Raw genomic sequence first — 19,764 nt, 5'->3', positions numbered from 1 at the left:
CCTTCCTCCCTGGGGTGAGTATCGCGCCTGTCGCGCTAGAGCCCCAGCCGCGCGTCCGTATCGTGAGGAGGGCTGGGGGCCTGCCCAGGGGCTGCCCGCTTCCTGGGGCTGCTTCTTCCCCCGTAACCCCCTTCCCCGCCGCCCTGCGCGCTTTGTGCTGCGCCTCGGCAGGGCTGCCTTTTTGTTGCTGTTTTAAAAATAATTTTCCATTTTTATTTTTTTTTTCCGCGGGATTGGGGAGTTTGTTTTTTTTTTTTTTCTTCTTCCTTTTTTTTTTTTGTTTGTTTCTTTTTTCCCTCCCACCCACCGGAGTTGGCCGAGCCCCGCTCTGGGGCTGGATGTGCTGGGGAAGCTCTTTGTCACGGAGCGGCCGCCGAGCCGCCTGCCCTCGGGAAAAACATCACTTTAAAAAAAAAAAAAGAAGAAAAAAAAATCGTTCAGTATTTGGACTCCGAGGTTTTGTTGAATTCGGGGGGTGGGTTTTTTTGGCGGTGGTGGTGTTACATTTTTTTTTGGGGGGGGGAGGAAAGAGTCCCCCCTGAAGTCTAGGCTCCATTTATCGCAGCCCCCTGTGCTGGAGCGTTGAATGGGAGCAGCACGCAGGCGGGTGAAAACAAAACAAAGGGGGATTTTGTTTTGCTGTTGTTAACCTGCAAAATCTTGGTGGGAAAGCTTGCTTCTTTTTTTTCAGCCCCTAGCTCTCCCAAATTTGATGTTGTTTTACTCTGGAAGAATCCAGATAGCCGGTAGGTAAGTTGTGTCTTTTTAATTTTAAGCTTCTTGGGGAAATTGCAAGGTTTCTCTCCCGTATCCCTAGCCTTGGCTCTTTTGTGAGCAGCCTGCCATCCAGTGCAACTTTCGTCGGGTTTTTCTTTTCGCTCTTTTTTTTTTTCCCCCCCACGTAGTTAAATAATGCGGTTTCAGGAAGAGCTAATAACAGGGGGACATTTCTGCCTGTAACAGCCATGGAGAAAATTTTTAAAGGCAGGGGAGAGGAGGAGCAGTTGTGTTTTCAGCTGAATAATTTTTGCCTCTTAAAGGGGATGTTTTAAAGTAATTATTATGTTTTTATAATGAAAGCTTGTTTCTTTTTTTTCCCCTGCTTTGTTTTGTTTTAACTACCCCCTCAAAAACTGCAGCTATTTCACCTCTGCAAAATGCAGCTTCTAGAATACATGCAAGCAAAAAGCAAGTCTAGCTGTAATGCTTGTCTTTCTGGCCTTACCTTTAAAGGCCACCCATTTGTTTTTGCTGGGACTCCTCTGCCTTGAAAACACACTACTTGGCAAGTAAAATTTTACTTACAGAGCATTTCAGCTAGATAGAGCTGGTGGTTCTGCATCTGAATAACGATGGGTTTATTTTTTCCATTTTAACACGCATGAGGGGCGGGGGGAAAGCCGGGGGAAAAAAGGCCGTTTCCGGTTTCTGTTCAGCAGCTTTTCATTATTTTTTTTTTCTTCACAAAGAAGCAGCCAGATGACCTGTTGATGATACATCTTTTGTTGCTTTTTATGCCGAAAGGCGTCAGTAGGTTAGTGGAGATGAAAGCTTCAGCCAAACAGGCTACCCAGATTTTTGTTTGCATGTGTTGTTGTGCGGTCTGTGGCTTTGTAATGTTTTAGGGCGACAATTTCAGAGTGAGTAATGTAGTGCCAAAATTCAGATGTCTGCATGGGACACTTCCCCCTCTCCTCTCCCCTGCCTTCCTTCCCCCCAAGAAAAAGCCTGGTTTGTAGAAAATTGACCACCCATAGTTGGTAAATTAGACTCTTTTAATGCCATGTAAAATAAAGTGTCCTAACTCTTTTTGAAGTCATATCAATGGCCAGGCAGGAAGCTTTAGGAATGTGTTTAGTTGTATGTAGGCAACTGCTGGGTACCTTAAGCTTAAATGTCTCCTATTTTAAATGGATTAAACTTGTAGGAGCGCCTACGTTATGCTGAGTATAGTCTTGTGAAGTGTGCCTAATGAATGTTTCCATTCTTACTAAACACAAATGTATTTCTCAGTGCAGCAGGTCACTGTGCTAGTGTTCATCTCGGAAATTAAAATTTTGAGTAACTACTAGTATTTCAGTTAAAGCAGAACTTAGATGTTAGTATAAAGTCTATCTGCTACAACCTTTTTGTATTTTGGTATCAATACGTTTCTGTTAAGAAACTAGGCATGGAAAACAGGATCGTTTCACTTGAGGATTGCTAGCTAGCGACTGTGTGTTTGTAGATGCAAAATAGAGCATCATCTGCTTGGAGCCAGTGGTATTTAAAACTCTTACTCATTTGGAGGGAACTAATTACGAGTATATTTTGATATAAAATGTCTTCTTAGACAGGAGCTCTGGAGTACAGGAAAGGAGAAAACCAAATATTTTTGTAGATGCTAATCCCTGCCCTGAGTTAAAAAGGGAAGAATGAGGGTGTTTCATGAGAAATTAAAGTCACCTTTAAGTGCATACTTGTAAATGAAATTACACAGTTGATTAGGAATTCCTGCAGGATGCCAGTAATTGGAGGTACTTGTTGCTAGCTGGTCACTGTGTGCCTTGCTGGTTAGATCGTAAAAGTTTTGACTGTAGGTGGCATCAAGAGAAAAAAGTCCAGCTCTTTTGCTTCCCAGACGTTTGTTCCTTCATCTCCAGATTCACAAGTGTGCTGATGAACTGTCAAAGGAAGTGACAGCAAAGAGATGGTGTAGGAAGTAGGTTGAGCACCTCTAAATACTGCTGAGAGAGTTTCAGTGGAAAAAAGTTAAGCATGTTTCCATCTGATCTAGTTTCTGTTTCCTTTCAATCTGCTGGTTAATAGGATGCACCAGTAAATCTCATACTCCTACTATAGTCCCCTGAGTCTACTGAAATTAATATTGCATCTGTAATCAGGCTCAGTTAGTCTACCTGGATGGAAAGATTCATGGGGAAGAAGGTCAACAGGAGTTTAGTTCTCATCCCATGAGGTGCAACTCACGTCAGTTGGGCAAAGCTGAAGTGGCTCTGTGTCTCCCAGGGGTCTGTGGGCAGCTTGTGGGATGGATTTCCCTCCCTGTACTGCTGTAGGCTCTCCAGTGGGCAGCTAGGTGTGGGCTGGGGTAATAGGGTAGCATTGTGGTGTTCTTTGTGGCCTTAATGTTTTGAAGTAGATGCTGCAATTAATAGTTACAAGCGATTGTAAGTGTTTCTTGTTTAAAATGCTTGAATTGATTTATTCAAAAACCTGCCTTCCAGGTTGAAAAAGACAGAAGTTCTTTGGCATGCTAGGAATCATGCTTAAACTAAAAAAAGCAAGCTCTAATCTGTTGCCACTTTCTCCTAAAAGCAGTAAAAACTATTGACAATAACTTCATTTGCAGAAGAATTACAGCTTTGCACTATGAATATGTTCTTTTCCAAGTATCCTGTATTTATATTTATTTGAAAAGGAGATCTTGCTTCAAGTAGGAAGAGGTGCTTTGATGCTTTGCACGTGAGAGCATGGCTTACGGGCTACCTAGGTGAGCCCTATGCCATGGTCTTCTTTTGCTGACCCGTGTCATGTGATTTGGAGCACCAAATGTTGCTAGCTGCTCAAAATGACCTTTCTGGAATAACCCTGTAGTCATGAGTGGATGTATAATAGTTCACTGGAAACTACAGGCTCTACAGCAAAAGTCTGTTCTCCTCTGCTGACACCCTGTGCTGAAGGTAGGTGGTCATAAATACCAGTCTTGCTCCAGCAGCGTCTCCTGGCTGGCATACCAGGTGGAAATGCTATAAGGTGGTGTTTGGGGACATGGGCTCAAGTGTGAACTAGTCAGCAGCTTGTTTGATTCAGACTGAATGCAGCGCGTGGCTGGAAGCATTTGGTTAAAGATTGATGGTATCCTTCGGTCCCTGCCATGCAGGAGCACAGTTCAGTTCATGACTAGGTAATTAAAGTTAATCTTCTGACCTTGTTTCTTAATCCATGCTGCTGAATTCAATCATAGTGACTTGACTGCCATCCATGGTACATACTTATATAGATGCTGAATTTTGGGCTCAAATCTCATGCAGTCGAGAGCAGAGTGGACTGAACCTTGCAGTGCATTTCTGGCTGTGGTTTCAACATTGGGAGTGTCCTATAATTTTGCTCTTCTAATTGAAGGTATATGGCAGTTGTCAGAGCAGGAGCAGTCAAAACCTCTTACTGGGGTCCCATAATTATATTCCTGTTGGGAAGAGGATGAGTTTGATTCGCACTCACATTGCAGTACTCTCCTTGTTCACCAGTAGAGTATGTGGTAGAAGACTTTGGATACGTGTCATGCTGGCTCAAAACGCTCTTGATCTCCCTTGATGTTAGCTATAAAGCTATGTCAACCAGATGTTTTTCTGTGCCGACCCTGTTTATAGCAGATAATTGCATAAATGTGTTTTTAGAAGGGAGAAAAGCATTCCTTTTGGGAGGAGTTTTATTAATAGTACAGAGATAGTTGGGCTGGAGAGGTGCTGGTCTGGCTATATTAGAGAGGGTGGGCATGTATGTGTTGGGGTGAGCAATTGCACCAACTAATTAACAGAAGTTAATCAAAGTCCCAGATGTTAGGCAAGCTTTTGATGATAGAGTGCTTTTGTCAGCCTGTTAGTTTACATATTGGTATTCAGGGAGATAAGCATGGTAGTTTTGGCAGAAAAGCTTTTGTCACTAAATGCTGCATTTCAATTTGTGGGTCTGTAACATTTGCTATAGTGGCTGAGGCTCTGCATTGTAGACAAGTCTACAGCATAGCACAGAAATGAACAGCAAGGAAGGCAGGAAAAAGCTGAAGTTAAATAGACTTAAACCAGAAATGATCTACAGAATGTTTTTTTTAATTATTATTAGGATAGTTGATAATATGAATAGCTACTAGAGAATGCTGTTTTGTGGATTGATTGAGGTTTTGAGTGAGAGGGATATATCAAAAAATATTTTGTATGTGCTTGGAAGATAGGGGATTGGAGCAATTTGGTTGAGTAAGATTCTTTGGGGGATAGTTTACTGGAGATAGGACTTCAAGAGAAGATGGGAAAAAAAACCCAAATAAAACCCCCCAAACCAGAAAAACAATAAACAAAACATGAACTCCTTCCTAGCCAGAATTTTCTTTAAGTAGACCACCATCAATGTTTTTTTGCTTCCATTGTCAATTTGTTCATCTGCCTGGATGTACTTAGCTGCTTGTATTTCAAGTGTGCAATGTTTCTGCAAGTATATAGCCCATTGATTGGGCTTTGTTACAAACACTTAAAAATACTCTTTCCTGAGCTGGGGTACCCATTTTCTTTCATTGGCAAGGTGGGGGATAGAGATCAGATGTGAAGGGACTGATTTGTTTTTGTTAAGATTTGCCATTGGCATTGGTGGAGCTCAAGGCCTGCAAGAGTTTCTGGAGGCATAGTGAGAGCAAACTTAGTGATCTGATCTGAGCATCTCACCCTGTTGTGCTTGCCTCTTCAGTGCTCCCGCTTAATTGTCTGTCCGTTCATCTGAATGGAGTAGCGAGCAAATGGAAAGTAGCAGTTGTTGAGTTGTTTCTCCCTCCCTTCTGCCAGCGTGTCCTTTAGGATGGTAACCTGCGTCTACAACATCAATGTCTTAATTGTTCTTTGGGTCAGGGCAACCAAACTGGCATCTCTCTGTTGGATGTAGCTTGAAATGTTTCCATCCAGCTGGTCATCATTGCCCAAAAATTGATCAGTACCAGCCAGGGCAGTAAATGAAGCACCTAGGCGGAACTGTGGGCTTTAGGTATGGGAACTAATGTGCCTCTATGTAGCCTGCACATATGGCCCTTTTAACCGTCAAGTCCATTGGGATGCTGTAAGACAACATTAAGCTAATAGCAAAATTAAGCTTAGGGTTTCATGTGTTTGTAGTTCCTTTTCTTGTGTTAAGATCGTGCCTCTCTGACGGTTACAGATCTGCCCCAAAGTGCCCACTTTCTCTGCCCTCACTTCCTTCTGCTTTTAGTGGTTGAGCAGTGTTAAATAGTAAGGACTTGATTTGGAAATCGTACAAACTTGAGTACTTCATCTGTATTTTCTTTGTCTTAAGACAAATTGTGTTAAATGATAAAAGTGGTCCCTGAAGAATTCCTGCTAAGAAATCTCAAGGCTCCTTCTCTTAAGTGTTAATATGTATACTGAGATTTTTGTCTGATGCTACCTTGATATCCTTTCTACTTATCTGAAGCAGTTGTAGTTTAGTACAATATTTTTTGCAAGAATAAATGTTGCCTTAATCATGGTTTAACACAAGGTTCAACTGGGAAAATAAGTAATGGTTCTTTTGTCATATCCTGTAGCTGAACTATTTATTTGGAACGAGGTTAGGAGAAAAAATCCAAAATGCATCACACATGGAGGCTTACTACAAAGTAATTTGCTTCCTTTTAAAGAACTTGTTGCTTATTTTCCTTCTTTAATGCACCTCTTGGGATAAAATGCTAATTCTAAAAATGTCAGTTCCGCCATTTCCTACTAATATATTTTTTTCTTTGGCTTAGTTTGCTTTTTCCCTGAGCCACTTTAAATACTCTGAGGAATGCTCAACATGGAAGAAAATAAATGCACGAAGGTATTTGAATTGCTGTATTTCAAGGCTATGGAAGATGATTTTGAACTTCTGTTCTACAGTGAAAAGGAGTACAGGGGCCTCAACCCTTAGCTGATGTTGCAGGTAGGGTATCTGCTTCCTCTTGGATCTGGCTCCTTTCTACTGGGCAAGCGCTCTGTTTTGAATTTAGGAAAGAAAATGTAACGTGCTACTAAGGATGTCAAAAGTTTCCGATAGAAACCAGGAGAGCTCTTCATATGTAGGAAACCAGAGCTGCTGACTACTCATGTATGGGAAACCAGAGTTAGGGACTGTTCAGCTAATATTGCTATTTCCATTTTCATGATCAAACTTTGATGGTAATTTAGTTTCGAATTTAGGAATGCCGCTTTCAGAACTCCACAAAAAGCTGTATGATGCCCACAAGTGGCATGAGTGATTGGCTGTCCATGCACATCTTCCTAGGGGATGTTTTTCCTTAAACAAAGTGTGTGCTAGTATAATCTATCTTCTGTGCTTGAGTGGTGGATGGTCCTATCTTAGCACTAGGACACAACATAGGCTTGAATGGCCACCACAGATGAGGCCAGTAAACTTGGGCTCAAGAGGAGGAGGAATATTGCTTGCTGTATGCTTACTTGTTAAAGATTTGGTATGTTCAAGTGATTTAGTCTTTTGTCCTCTTTTTCTGCTTTAAAAGAATTAATTACAGCCCCATGTAAAGACCATCTCTCTTTTTACCAAGGAAATGTTTCCAGCTTGTTCTTGTGTTGGTTATAGGTTCTGTTTACTTGGCATTGTAATGTTAAAATATTTTTAACATCAGTAGTGATGATTAGAAGTTGAATAGTTAGAGGGGAGAAGATAATAGTCAAACTGTAAAACAAGTCATCGTGGTAACACCTAACTTCAACACTTGCTATTTGTGTTAGGTGGTATTTGTGTAATGTACTTTCAGCAAAGAGCTGGGAGAGATCCAGCTCCAATTCCCTGAAACTTATGGGGGCAATCCGCAAAAACTGCTTTTTAACAGGGAAAAGATCTAAACATTTTTTTTTCAGATAGGTAGTGCAGAGAACCAGAAGGCCCAAAAGTAGGCTGTTGGAGTGTTTCATTTTTCTTTTTCTCGTGTGATAATGTTGAGGCAAATTTGTGATGGTAGTGCTGACACTTCAGATAAGGGCTGCTTCCTGCTCCAATCTGCTGTCCCTGCACCTCTTATAGTTAAACCATTATATATGTTTTTATATACATGCATATAAACCATATATATAAAAATTATATGTATATATAACTGCATGTCATACCTTGGGATTAGCAGACCAAGTTTAAGACAAATTATATTGTAATGCATGTTAGTCTGAAGACAGTTGATCACCCCCTTGTGCTTAGATGACTTTCACGGCCAAGTCATCTCTTCTTGATTCCTGTGGTAGGTGGATCCATCATACTGGATCTTTGTTCTTTGATCTTTCTTTTTTTTTAATGAGGTAATTACTATGCTGCTGATAGCCCACATCAATTGTTTAGCGTTCATTTGGTGCTCTATGTGGTGGATGAGAAATATCATTCCAGTAGAGCTTTCCCTTTTGGTGCAGCATGAACTGTTGCCTGTTGGTTAAGGTTTCTGTAAACTACTCAAGGTTGTTGCAGAGGGCTGGTGTGTACCATGGTGAGGGTAGCAGCTGGATGGTTTTTTCTTTTGTTTTTTAAAAGAAGTGTTGCATTATTCTGTTGAGGCAGTCAGCCACCTGCTGAAGTTGAGGAAGTCAACTTGATCATGCGAACAGATAAATACACGAGTAGCTTTTATTTTTATCTGTTTATTTTTTTTCTTGCACATGTGCATATTTTTACAGTCAGTACTGTGACCAGTGTATTAGCTTTGTCTGAGGCTTTTTGAGCAGCAGATGTGAACATAGGGTAGGTCCCTGTACCTCTCACTGTTGGCTGAGAAAGGCCAGGATACTGTAGTAAAATCTGGGAGCTTATAAGCCACTTGTGACTTAGATACAGCAACTACTTTTGAATTTCTATGTCAATATATATGCACTATTTAATTTTTTTCTTCATTGAAATAACTTCATATTTCACTGTTCTGAGATATGCATAGTTAGCAAGGGAAACTCCTGCCTCTAGAGGGAAAGTGTTACAAGCATTTTCCTGCAATCTTTCACTTACTGTAACTTTGGGGAGGAGCTTGTTTAAGTTGGCACTGTCTAAAAAGGAGCAGAGATAGGAGCCTGATCCACAAGATGAGGGAAGAGTTAACCTTTACCTTAAAGCCAAGAGGGACCAGTTGCAGGAGGAAGTGAAGAGCTTATTTACTGTGTCAATAAGCATGTGTAGCAAGCATCTGGTGTCTTTCAGTCTTAGTCCGCAATAGCAAGTACTGTAGGCATGCTGCTATTATTTTACAGCTATTAATGAGGAGTATTAACAGTCAGATTTATCTGGCTGTTTTGTTATATATTTCAAAACCTCAGTCATCAAGAAATAGCAGTTTTAAAGATCTAGATAGTATTTGGCTTGCATGTAGAGTAAGATAGCATGAGAAGTTTCTTGCATTGCTCTGGGCAGATGTCAAGTGTAGCATCGCCTGTTTTCTCTTCTCTTGCTCTCCAGTTTCCCAAGGCAGAGCTGGGGCTGCAATCCTTCTGTGTCAGTGCCTTGTACTGGCCTTGAAGACAGGAGGGGTGTGTTCCCTCCTGAATCCCTGGGAGATGTGGGAAAGGATGTGTAAGCCCTCCCACATATAATAGCAGAAAACCTAACAAAGCTAGAATTGTGCTCTAGTCTTCTGTCCAACTAGGAGCTCAGTCTATGGGAGGTGGTGGGGAGAGGAACCTGTGTGATGGATGATGTCTCCAAAGCCCCAGATGGGTGTTAGTCTTCTCTCCTTTTTTTGGTCCCTATTTTAATAAAGGTGAGGAACTCACGGGTGTGTTGATGCTTAATTTGCTAATGTTTGGAGGCTGCTACAGAAATGTGAATTAGTATTCAGTTACTAATCAAATCTAGCTCTGCTCTGAGGCATGTAAACTAATGAAGTACCAAAAAATATGAAGGTGGGTGAAAAAACTGACAGAGCAGTGTGAGTTCCCTAAGTTCATGCTTCCCATGTCTGTCTTCTGCTTCCACTGTGTCAGATGTTTGGAAGTGTCAGTGTGACGAAGGACCAGGTACAGAGCTTATCTGAGGCATAAGCCTGATGCTAAGGAGGAAATCACGGTGATTTGGAATATGGGGAGGTATAATGTCTGTTTGTAACCTTTGTCACAAGTGGAATGGATTATAAAATGACAAATACAGATTCTCTGCCAGTCGGCATATGCTCAGTTCAGTATTACACAAAGCACACCAATTAGATTTAATACAAATGTTCCCTCAGAAAGATCACCTTGATTTATTTTTTTTTCAGATGCATAAAGTAGAAATAGTCTGAGGCTTTCTGTTTGTTCTTTAAAGTCTAAGTGCTATATTTCTAGCTCTTGGCAGACATTGTCCACAAGTACTTCATGTTCCATTGGGCTTACGCCAAATTTAATGTACTGTGTGTACTGAAAGCATCAAAAACAGACTTACTTTAATTTTAGATTTTACAGCTACCATTATTGATTTTTCTTAGAGCTGTTCCATCCAATCTGCTATCGTTTTAATTTCTTTTCCCTGCAGGAATTTGGGGAAGGATCTTAACAGTCTTTATTTGTGTGGCTACGGACTGTTTATGTGAGTGAGAGCTGTAGATCAGACGTCTCTGCAGTGGCCAAATTCTCCATTTACAGAAGCTAAATCAGCACACTGCATTATTTGTGAACTCCCGTCTTTAATACTACTGGTATTCTGTGACTAAGGATAGCATTATAGAGTACATCAACTGTCTTTCAAGAAACTTGAATTTTATAAAAACCTGAGATGGAAAAGGACTGTAACAATCAGCTAAACATACCAAAAATTGTGAACTTTCATTTTGCAGTGCTTGTATGCTGTATGAATAGAAGTCTGCCTGTAAGACCTTGGACTCTGAAGAGACAAAAAAGGGAAGAGGTAGGGGAGAGAAACAGAGCACAAGTAGGAGTTACGGTAGGTAGATGAGGAAGGAAATAACTGAGGGAAAGAATAGGGTATAGTGCAGAACAGCCAACCAACACGGGTTGGAGCATTCATAATGCTACAGTCGTTAGGTCTGCTGATCCCTGCCTGACAGCTATGTCTGCTGGCCTTGTATTTTGGCTGTTCATCTCTTATTTTCAACCCTCAGGGCCAAGTAGCTGTGCATAAGCGTGGCTTCTGGCCAGGTGGCTCATAGCCTGCAGAGTGGAGCAGGATTCCCTTCCATTGTGCTCGTGTGGAAGAGCATGGCACTCAGCGAAGCCTAGTTTTTCTTCCTCTGCCTCTTACTCTTTCTGCTGAGCCTCCTTTTATTAAATGACAGTCTGGTTTGGTTTCTGCTTTGCAACTTTACCTTCTGCTAGTGTTGATAGAGTAAAGTTGCTCAGCTCTTCAAAGATGTGCATCTAAGTGGGGAAGAGAGGCATCTCTTGATACAGAGAGACTTAAAGTCCCAAGGAGTTCTACACTCCCTATTAATAGTCATTATTGTAATTGAAGTATGTGGGAATTCCAAGTTAGTCTTCATTGTAGGCTTAATCATGTCACTCTGGTTTTTGTTAGGCCTAACGCTTATGCTGATGGATTGAGTGTGGTTTTAAGTCTAACTTCTGTTGTCCAGTCCTCAGCCATAGTTTATAGTTCAGACTTTACTCCATCTTAAGGATAGGGATTAGTCTTCAGAAGCATTACTTAAGCTTTGACAATCTTCAGATACTATCCCACAGTCTTCAGAGACTGTATTTTCTGTCTTCCACCTGTCTACTCATTCTACCTTAGAACACGTGCTGGAGTCTCTGTTAGGACCTGTTCAATTTCTGCAGTTTACCTTTGCCAAGCAGTGCCAGAAGATGCTTTCCCAGCATGCAACCAGATGACCAATTTGGAAGAATTATTGGTAGAAGAGTTTTTGCAACTGGATCCTAGGATGTGTTAATGTTAGTATACCCGAGTTTTATTGTAGCAACTGGTTATGGAAGTAACTTGCATTAATGTTAGCAGACAAACTGTGCCTCATTTTTGCCTCCCAAAAGGGTTTTGGTAATTTTTATCTTGGTGGTGTTCCTCATAAGAATTGGTGCTACATTGTGCTGCAGAACTGAGCAGACTGATGGTGCTTGTCTTCCTCTTGTCTCTTGAGTTGTCCCAAGTCCTAGACACCCAAGCATAGCAAAAACTGTAATAGAAAAATTGTCCTATGGAGAAATGTACAGGAAATGACTAAATCTGATGAAGACAGTAGAAAAGACTGTTGTAAATGTGCTTTTGTAACTGAGACAGAATTTAAAATTTTTAGTTTATTGCTGTTACTGTGCTTGTTTTCAAGCTTAATTTTCAAATTTCCTTTATATAAGCTTAGTATTAACTCAGTATGCATGCTAATAAGATTTTTGCTGTACTAAGCTGTCCTTTGCTGGTGAATGTAGCTTTTGTTACCTAAAGGAACAAAATCAGTTTAATAGAAGAGTGACTATAAAGAAAAAATTAGCTCCAAAGTTAAGAATAGGAGTAGTTATGTTCCCTTGTTTTTCAAGATTAAACACAGCTTTTAAGTACTGCTCAGGAACAAACTCTATTTCCTGTCATCTCACTATTAATTAGCCCATGCATTTGAAAGTACATAATTTGCTCTTTTTCTGGAAATGAACACAAAGTCCACTATATGAAAGGTGGTCCCAGCTGTCTCTTCCTGTCCTGTGTTCAGATGCATGCATGGAACCTAGTAAATCCAACTGAGGAACAGATTGGGGCATGAATCTGTGGACACTATGGTTGTGCAAGAAACTTCAGTGTCTAAATGCAGGGCAGCAGGCAGGGATGCTGCTTTTGGAGGCAGTGGTGTTTTATGCTGCCTTAAAGTTGTTTAATGACAGAATGCACTCCTGCTATATCTTAGTGGTAACAACTAAGTGCAGGCATTCCTGCAGGTCATGAGAATAGGTGATAAATAATAGTTCTGCGTTGTAGTGCTTCTGTCTTTGCATGTGAAGCTCGTGCCTCTGCACTCGTGGCCAGGTTCATCAATGAATAGAATAATTTATTTTGGAAAGGAACTCTAGAGATCATCTGGTCCAGCTCCCCCTACTCAAAGTAGTTTGAAGTTAAAGCCAGCTCTTTCATCCCTTTATTTTGCATGGTCTTGAATAGCATATAGCCAGGGTGTCTGCTGACAGTACTTGTCTAATGCTTACCGGCAACTGTCAAATCTTCTGTAAATGTAAAACTTAGACTTATCCAGTATAATTCCAGAACATACTCTTAAATTTCAGTAAATCTTGAGCATGCTGAAACCAACTGACTGGTAACTGAATTCCTTGAATAATTTTGAACTGAGTGTTTGAGTTGCTCTGCACTAGCAATGCTGACTGGACACAAGAGTATATGCTATGTTCACAGACATGTTATTCGTGCTTTTCTCAGAATGTATTTACTCCAGTGGACACTGAGCCAACATTGATAAAACTCTATGAAACCATTCTTTACAGTGGCTGTGAGCAACAGGTAGACTTCCCACCTCTGCCTCTCCCAGCTGACAGTTCTCAATTGCTGATGCTAGCAATTTGGTGCTAATGTGGATGGGGCTTAACCATATGGTCTTGCTCTGACTTTCTCTCGCAGTGTTGAAAAATGTCCTGTCTGCACTAGCAGCTAACTGATCTGAACCCATTGTTGACAGCCACCATCATCAACAGGTCATTTTCCCTCTGCGAGTGTGACTTTTCATTATGTATCGTAAATCCAAGTGGAAGTGCGGTTACAATCTCGTGGTTCTTGGACATGGTGAGTTTACATCTACACAGTTGCTTTAAGAGAACAGACTTTTCTACTTGTACCTAAACTTCTTCTTTAGATGAAAAATTTGAAGAGAAATTTCAGTAACTACTTCTAGAATTCCCTTAAAATAGACCTTTTATTTATATCTTTAAGATTTTGGTTGAGATTAGTTGCTAGAAGTACAAGTGTAGAACAATACAAACTATTAGTATTGTCTTGCTGTTACTGTCTGTAACACTATTTGTTCTCTAAACATTGTGGTTTTTTTTAAAGTGGAGAGAGAATGGTTTAAGTTGTTCATTGGACAGCATCTCTGTACAGCAACCACCAGCAGCTTTTATAAAACTGCAGATGATTATATTAGAGAGCTGCCTCCTAAGCTGTACCAAATTGTACTTTCTCATGCCCTAATGTTGAATTTCTGCTGAAGGTTGTTTCCAGAGGCTCTGAGCTGATACAATATTTATTGCCTGCTGAGAACAATGCCTCCTCCCTCTCATCTCCCTGGCCTGTGCACACACAAAGACCTCCTGCTCCCCAGATCTGAGTTGTGCAGCCCTGCACCCTTTTTTGCTCCAGACCTACTGACCCGAGTTTTTCCACGAGCTGACTTTTCTCACTAACTTGAGACAAACAAATTTAATCGCAAGTGTTTTCTAAGAGGTTCAGGGAGCTGTGTCTTATGTTTTGTCATTAGACTGACTATATGCCCTTATGTGGTAGGCTTAAAATTATTGCATTTCTTCCCATAGCTTTGTCTGTGAATGGATCCGTGGCTTGTTCTTTTTCCTTAGCCCTCTGGTTTGAGGACAACAGCTGCTGCCTCCTCTCGCTATTGCTTGCACCAAAGTAGTAATGTGGTGTTGTGAGAATATCAACTTTTCCTTGCTTGGACCAGTTTTCATACCAAGTTAATGCTAGCGAAATTGAGAGTACAACCTCAAGTACAATGTGTGTGATTAATAGTGAGAAGACTTTTGGCGTATAACTTTGAAAATGTTTACAGTTTTATTTTACATCTCACGGGATTGGAGCAAATAGGCATGAGATACTAATCGTAATAATGTTTTTCATGATCAAAGGTATCAGTACTTCAATGGCTGCTATTTTTGTTTCAACTGCTGAAGTCCTAAAACTAGTTATGAGCAGTCAGTATTGGTGGTTAACAGCCCAAAACATTTTAAGTATAGAAAATGCCACTTCATTATTTCATCTGAGTTTGCTGACTTGAATTCATGCTGCATGTTTATTTTAGTTTCTGATCAGCTATGTATTCCACTGTGCCTTTCAATTTTCTGTCAAGTTTCTATCATGAGTGAATTCTTATTTCAAAATTACTTAACTCTGCCAGCGCATTTCAAGGTGAAGCTCAACAGATAGTACAGCGTGGTCTGAAGCTTTAATAGTAGTATAGCTGTTAGAGCTTTGTTTTATCAACTCAGGAGTCTCATCTGTTAGGAAGAAGTTCCTATCTAATGAAATGTGGTAGGTCAGACAGGACTTACCATGTTCAAGTACTTGTGTATAAGCCAAAATACTTGCAACAAACTTAGTAAGAGGGTCATTCCTTAAGAGTTGTGGAACACAGTTGAAGCTAGTGGCTTGAGAAGCTGGAAGGTACCTGGCTTTTGAGTGCTTCATCTCTTCAGACAAACAGTACACAACTCAAATACTATAACTGACATCAAGCATTGTCTCTGACAACACTGTAATTATTCTGAAGGTCTGGGGCTTATCCAAAATCAGAGTGGTGAATTAAATTACATGTCCAGCCCAGATCTGCTCTAGTACAGTCTTGCTTCAGTAGGCTGATCGCAATCTTGCTTATGCTGGTTAATTCAGTTGCCTTCAATGCAGTTGAATCCTTACTTGCACCTGCATAATTGAGCTCAGGTATCAGGTTTGGTGAGGTGGCCTGGTAAATTAACAAAACCAGAATTTGGACTTCAGTTTCTTTTCCTTGCTAAGTATGCTTTTACTTTTTTTTTCTTTTTTGCACAGTATGCCTAGTCCTGTTGCCCAATACAATTGATCATCTGTTAAACAGATGAGCTACAAACCTCAGCTTTATTTTTGTGAAACATTTTGAAGGCTTAATAATAAAAAGAGAGAGAGAACTTGGTCTGTTGCTACATTACTGTGCCAGGAAATAATCCTTCCTCCCTGACCAGTTCCTTAGCTGTTCCAGCCATGGTATGATGTAGTTATATTTTTTTAACAATGGCTTTATTTAGATTATCCTTCTAACTAATGGTTTTGGGACGCTTTAAAAAGACACTTAAGGTAGAGGATCTTTTTGCAGTATTCCAATCTGGACTAAACTTAGAGGCTGCAAGTGTTTTTATCTTTTTATTTAATTTGAGAGTCTTCATTGTGTCACAGTAAAAACTATCTTTGGAGCATGTTGAGTTTGCAAGCAGCTATCCGAAAGGCTGAAGTTTTGTCAAAGGATGCAGTCTTCTGTACACTGGAGCTGCTTTAGATTACTCTCTGCATTTCTGGTCGGAAAGAGATTCCATGTTGCTTCCGATGAACAAGAAAGCTTTTCTTAGGATCTTTGATTTCAGTTGGCTGCCACTTCACTGGGAGTTTTGATTATAATAGTTCAATATCCTTTTGTGTTAGGTCTTCTGCTATCTTTGCTTAACTTTTGTATTCTGGACCTTTATTTTTGCAGGTAAAGACAAATCTTGCTGCTTCAGTGTATACAACTATAGCAGTATTGTTTTGGGTTTAGGTAGACTTCCATATCAAAAGTTAAGGAATAAGCACCATGCTATAACTTCGGGAGAAACACAGATATTTAAATATGTTAATAAAAAAAATTCATGAGTAACATATGTGGATGTTGGGACAGAAATCACATTGTGATTGTATTGACCTTTTCATTTTGCTGAGTGAGGGTGGGAGACCTGAAAAGACAGGTCTAGGTATAAAAAGAAGCCCAGTAATTCCTAAACTTGCACCCCTTAATGTTAGGCTCGATCCTGTTCTTAAAAGAAGGATCTAGAAGTAAAACACACAGTTACGCCCACAGTTGGACTTTTTGCAAATCCCAGTCCAGCAAACATGAGCATGCTTAGTTTTAATACCAGAAGCAGCAAATTGAATGTAAGCGGGACTTCTGCAAACCTTTATGAATGCATGTGAATGAGGCACCACTGTGCTCAGTATGAGCAGCTGTTAGTAATTTGAAGAAATGTTCATAAACAATGTCAGTCCTAAGAGGGCTATTCTACCCCTAAAAACTTGCAAAGATTACTTCTGAAGAGCCAGATTTCTTGGAATGAATGAATCTGCAGTGAATGGCTGACTACAAAAGGGCAAGTGAAGCAGTTCCTCCATACTAGATTATTACTAGTAACTTAGCTATACTAGAAAAACAGGACTTAAGGTTTCTGTGGTATGCAGAGGTGCACTTGAAGGTACCCAAACAGTAGTCCATTGATAGCCTGTATGGGTATCTGGAGTGCACACTGTGGGTTAAAGTGGAGACTTCTCTCAGCCTCTTTCTCAAGATTCAGAAAGGAAGAAGTCTGTATTATATTAACCAGTCACTTTGGTTAATAACTAAGTGCATGCTGTAAATGATGTGAAATTGATTTCAAAACTGTGTAAAGTACTACTGTGTTCTGAATTGTCTGGTACTGTTTAAAAATTACTTAGCAGTGGTGCTGTCAAAACTGCAACTTTTTGTGGCTATATGCTCTTTTGGTATATTTGCCTATCGGTGTTTCCTATTTCCTGAATGGAAAAATTTTTCTTCGAGAGAAAAGGAGTAATTCGTTATACAGCTTAAAGCCTGCCTCTCAATGCATACAGGTACAAAGTGCAAAGCCAAGGGAATTGCTAGAAGTGAGTTTGCGAGTGTTAAGATACTTATGCATTTACCTTTGCATGTCAGAGAAATGCCTGAAATGGGAAAGAAATGTAGATTTTCTTTCATGCATGTGCTAATTCAAATCTAGCCCAATCTGTAATTGCTCAGCTACACTTGGTTTTGAGGCTTCTTCAGGTAACTTTGAAATATGAGCTGATATCTACAGAGAACCAGTCATAGCCATTTTGCTTGAGAACATTATGTGGAAAATAAGTAAACTTGCATTGGATGATAAATACACTGAGCTTGTGTCCCCAAACCTTAATTTTGGGAATCTTAGCAATTTCTAGGCCAAATCTTGAAGGTTTGTATTGACACTGAATTCTGTTGAGTTTGGTGGATCAAGGAAGAACATAATATTTTTTGTTTTCAGGAGCACTTTCCTGACTGGTAGAATTACTAAGAATCAAATTGCTGTCTTTCTAATGTAATTTCATTAGGATTAGTGAAATGACTTAACACCACTGAAAATACAAAGGCAGTCCATGAAACTACCAGCTGAACATTTTTAATGCTGCCTAGCAATGGGTGCACACTTTGACTATTGCTGGAAAAGTGTTCTGCCACAGTGACTGTCAGTATCCCTGTACTCTACTAATTTAACATTACTTTTGTCTTCATATGCTAGATCTTTGTCTGATTTTTCTTTCCTCATTGACATACTCTGAGAGGACAAAAAGCAATAGAGATTCTGGAGAGCATGGCTAGTTTAAAAAACAAACTTGCCACTATCTTGGTACAAAAACACATTTGGTGTTTTTCAAAAATGTATCTTATATAACCCACACACTTGAAAATATTTTTCCGTCAGAGTTGTTCTGGTTGTAACTGAGCACTATACCAACTTAAAGTTGCCATATTCAGCTAGATACCTTCTCTTATTTGAAGGTAACATTCTTCTGTATACATAGCAAATTGAAAACTTGAAACTAGTGGCACCTTGAAAACTTCCAACTGTAAGTCAAAAGTTAAATATACCAGTTTCCTTGGCTCTTAATTAAAAATGGACCATATGGTCAGACCAAAGTCCCTTGGGTCCCTATAGAGGTAGTACAGCTCCATCTCCATGGTTGAGGTACTCTATCCTTGGCTTTTTTTGGTGACAATTTATTTGGCAAAACAATGCCAAATGTCATATGTGACAAGAGCCAAGAGTACCTATCGGCTCTTTCCTTGTACCTGTAAACAAGAAATTGGATTCGTGTTTCAACCAAGGAGTAAAATTTAGGAATGGCATCGCTAGCACTGAATTCTTACTATTCTTTGGGAATGATCTTCCTGTTGTTAGGTGTTAGTGCCCACATAGAGGTAAAGTGCAACTGCCTGTTTATTTTTATAAGCAGCAAACCTCTTATCCAAATTGGATTAGAAGTGTAGGAAGTAAAGTATTGCTCTTCTCTGGATATGCTAAATCATGCATTGCCCATGGGATTATAAAGGAAAGAAAAAGATATAACCAAATAGCATGGGATTTTTTTCTCTAAGCAGTAACAAACTGGGAACAGGTAGGTGATCTAACATGAGGAGGTGGAGGAGATACTTGAACTTTGTCCTGTTTGAATTGCTGGCTGTAGGAGACGATCAACATGGAAACTTAAGTGTGCAAAAAGTTAGTTTTGTGTTTATGTATAAATACAAGTTGTATTAGCATAAAAGCTGGTTTACTTTACTCTTGAGACAGCTTTTCATGTATCTGGAGATATTTCAATATACCTCTATTAGAAACCTATTGCATATGCAAAGTAATCAATTCTTGTTCTCTTGGGTTGTTGCCTCAGGTAACCTTTGTTCTGTACCTGAGCTTATACAGCACTACTTAAAATATTTGTAGAAAGATATGCTTGAATGTCAGAAATACAGGAAACTGAGGTACCAAACCGGCCATTTATGTGTAGGGCTGTAATACTTCCTATCAGGCCACTATAAAAACCTGATACTTCGCTTGCAGAGAGTAGGCAGACCTCTGACAGCTATCCAGAGGTATGTAGGTCATATGCTTTTATATGTAAATGCTCGATGTGGTATATTTAGAAAGGGCCAGGTTTTATACCTTATATAAAGACTGTCCAAAGCTTGAAGTTAGGAGGAGGAGGAATATAGTAAGACGGTATGTTTATTAGGAGTGACTTACAGAATATTCAGGTATGAACTACAGGCTTCGGACGTTCACATGGTGAGGTGAGGAGAGCAGTGTGGAGGTTATCCAGCGCTTTTTTTACTGGAATTGCAGATGAACTCCAGTTAAAATAGTGAGTGTAAAGAGCGTAGTAACAGTGTGGTGAGGAATTAGGATAAAGCCTAGGGAAACTCTGTTGGATAAATATTGGCTTTTGTGCTTGATGACCTCTCCTAGTGAAAAGGTACTTGCCTTAAGATACTCATTTGTGTGATGTGGGAGTTGAATAGAAACTGTACCAAATAGTTTTTAAACTTTGTCCCTCTTA

The 19,764-nt window shown here is 39.9% G+C and overlaps 1 protein-coding gene across 5 annotated transcripts in view; it reads left to right on the top strand.

Moving 5' to 3' along the window:
• PELI1 (pellino E3 ubiquitin protein ligase 1) overlaps positions 1 to 19,764 on the top strand; it is a 43,512-nt gene continuing 23,748 nt past the window's right edge. For 3 of the 5 annotated variants that reach the window (XM_010574754.1, XM_010574757.1, XM_010574752.1), the window contains exons 1-3: positions 1 to 14; positions 699 to 750; positions 13,285 to 13,446. In XM_010574754.1, the coding sequence (XP_010573056.1) occupies positions 13,392 to 13,446 (55 nt within the window). In that variant the 5' untranslated portion in view covers positions 1 to 14; positions 699 to 750; positions 13,285 to 13,391. Of the gene's footprint in view, positions 15 to 697; positions 751 to 11,565; positions 11,604 to 13,284; positions 13,447 to 19,764 lie in introns of those variants that run through there. The other 2 variants (XM_010574753.1, XM_010574755.1) reach the window with 2 other exon arrangements.

The sequence above is a fragment of the Haliaeetus leucocephalus genome, unplaced genomic scaffold (assembly GCF_000737465.1).
Source record: "Haliaeetus leucocephalus isolate CR32 unplaced genomic scaffold, Haliaeetus_leucocephalus-4.0 Scaffold450, whole genome shotgun sequence".
NCBI lineage: Eukaryota > Metazoa > Chordata > Aves > Accipitriformes > Accipitridae > Haliaeetus > Haliaeetus leucocephalus.
The sequence above is the reverse complement of the archived record's forward strand: the minus strand, read 5'-3'. Positions and strand labels throughout refer to the sequence as shown.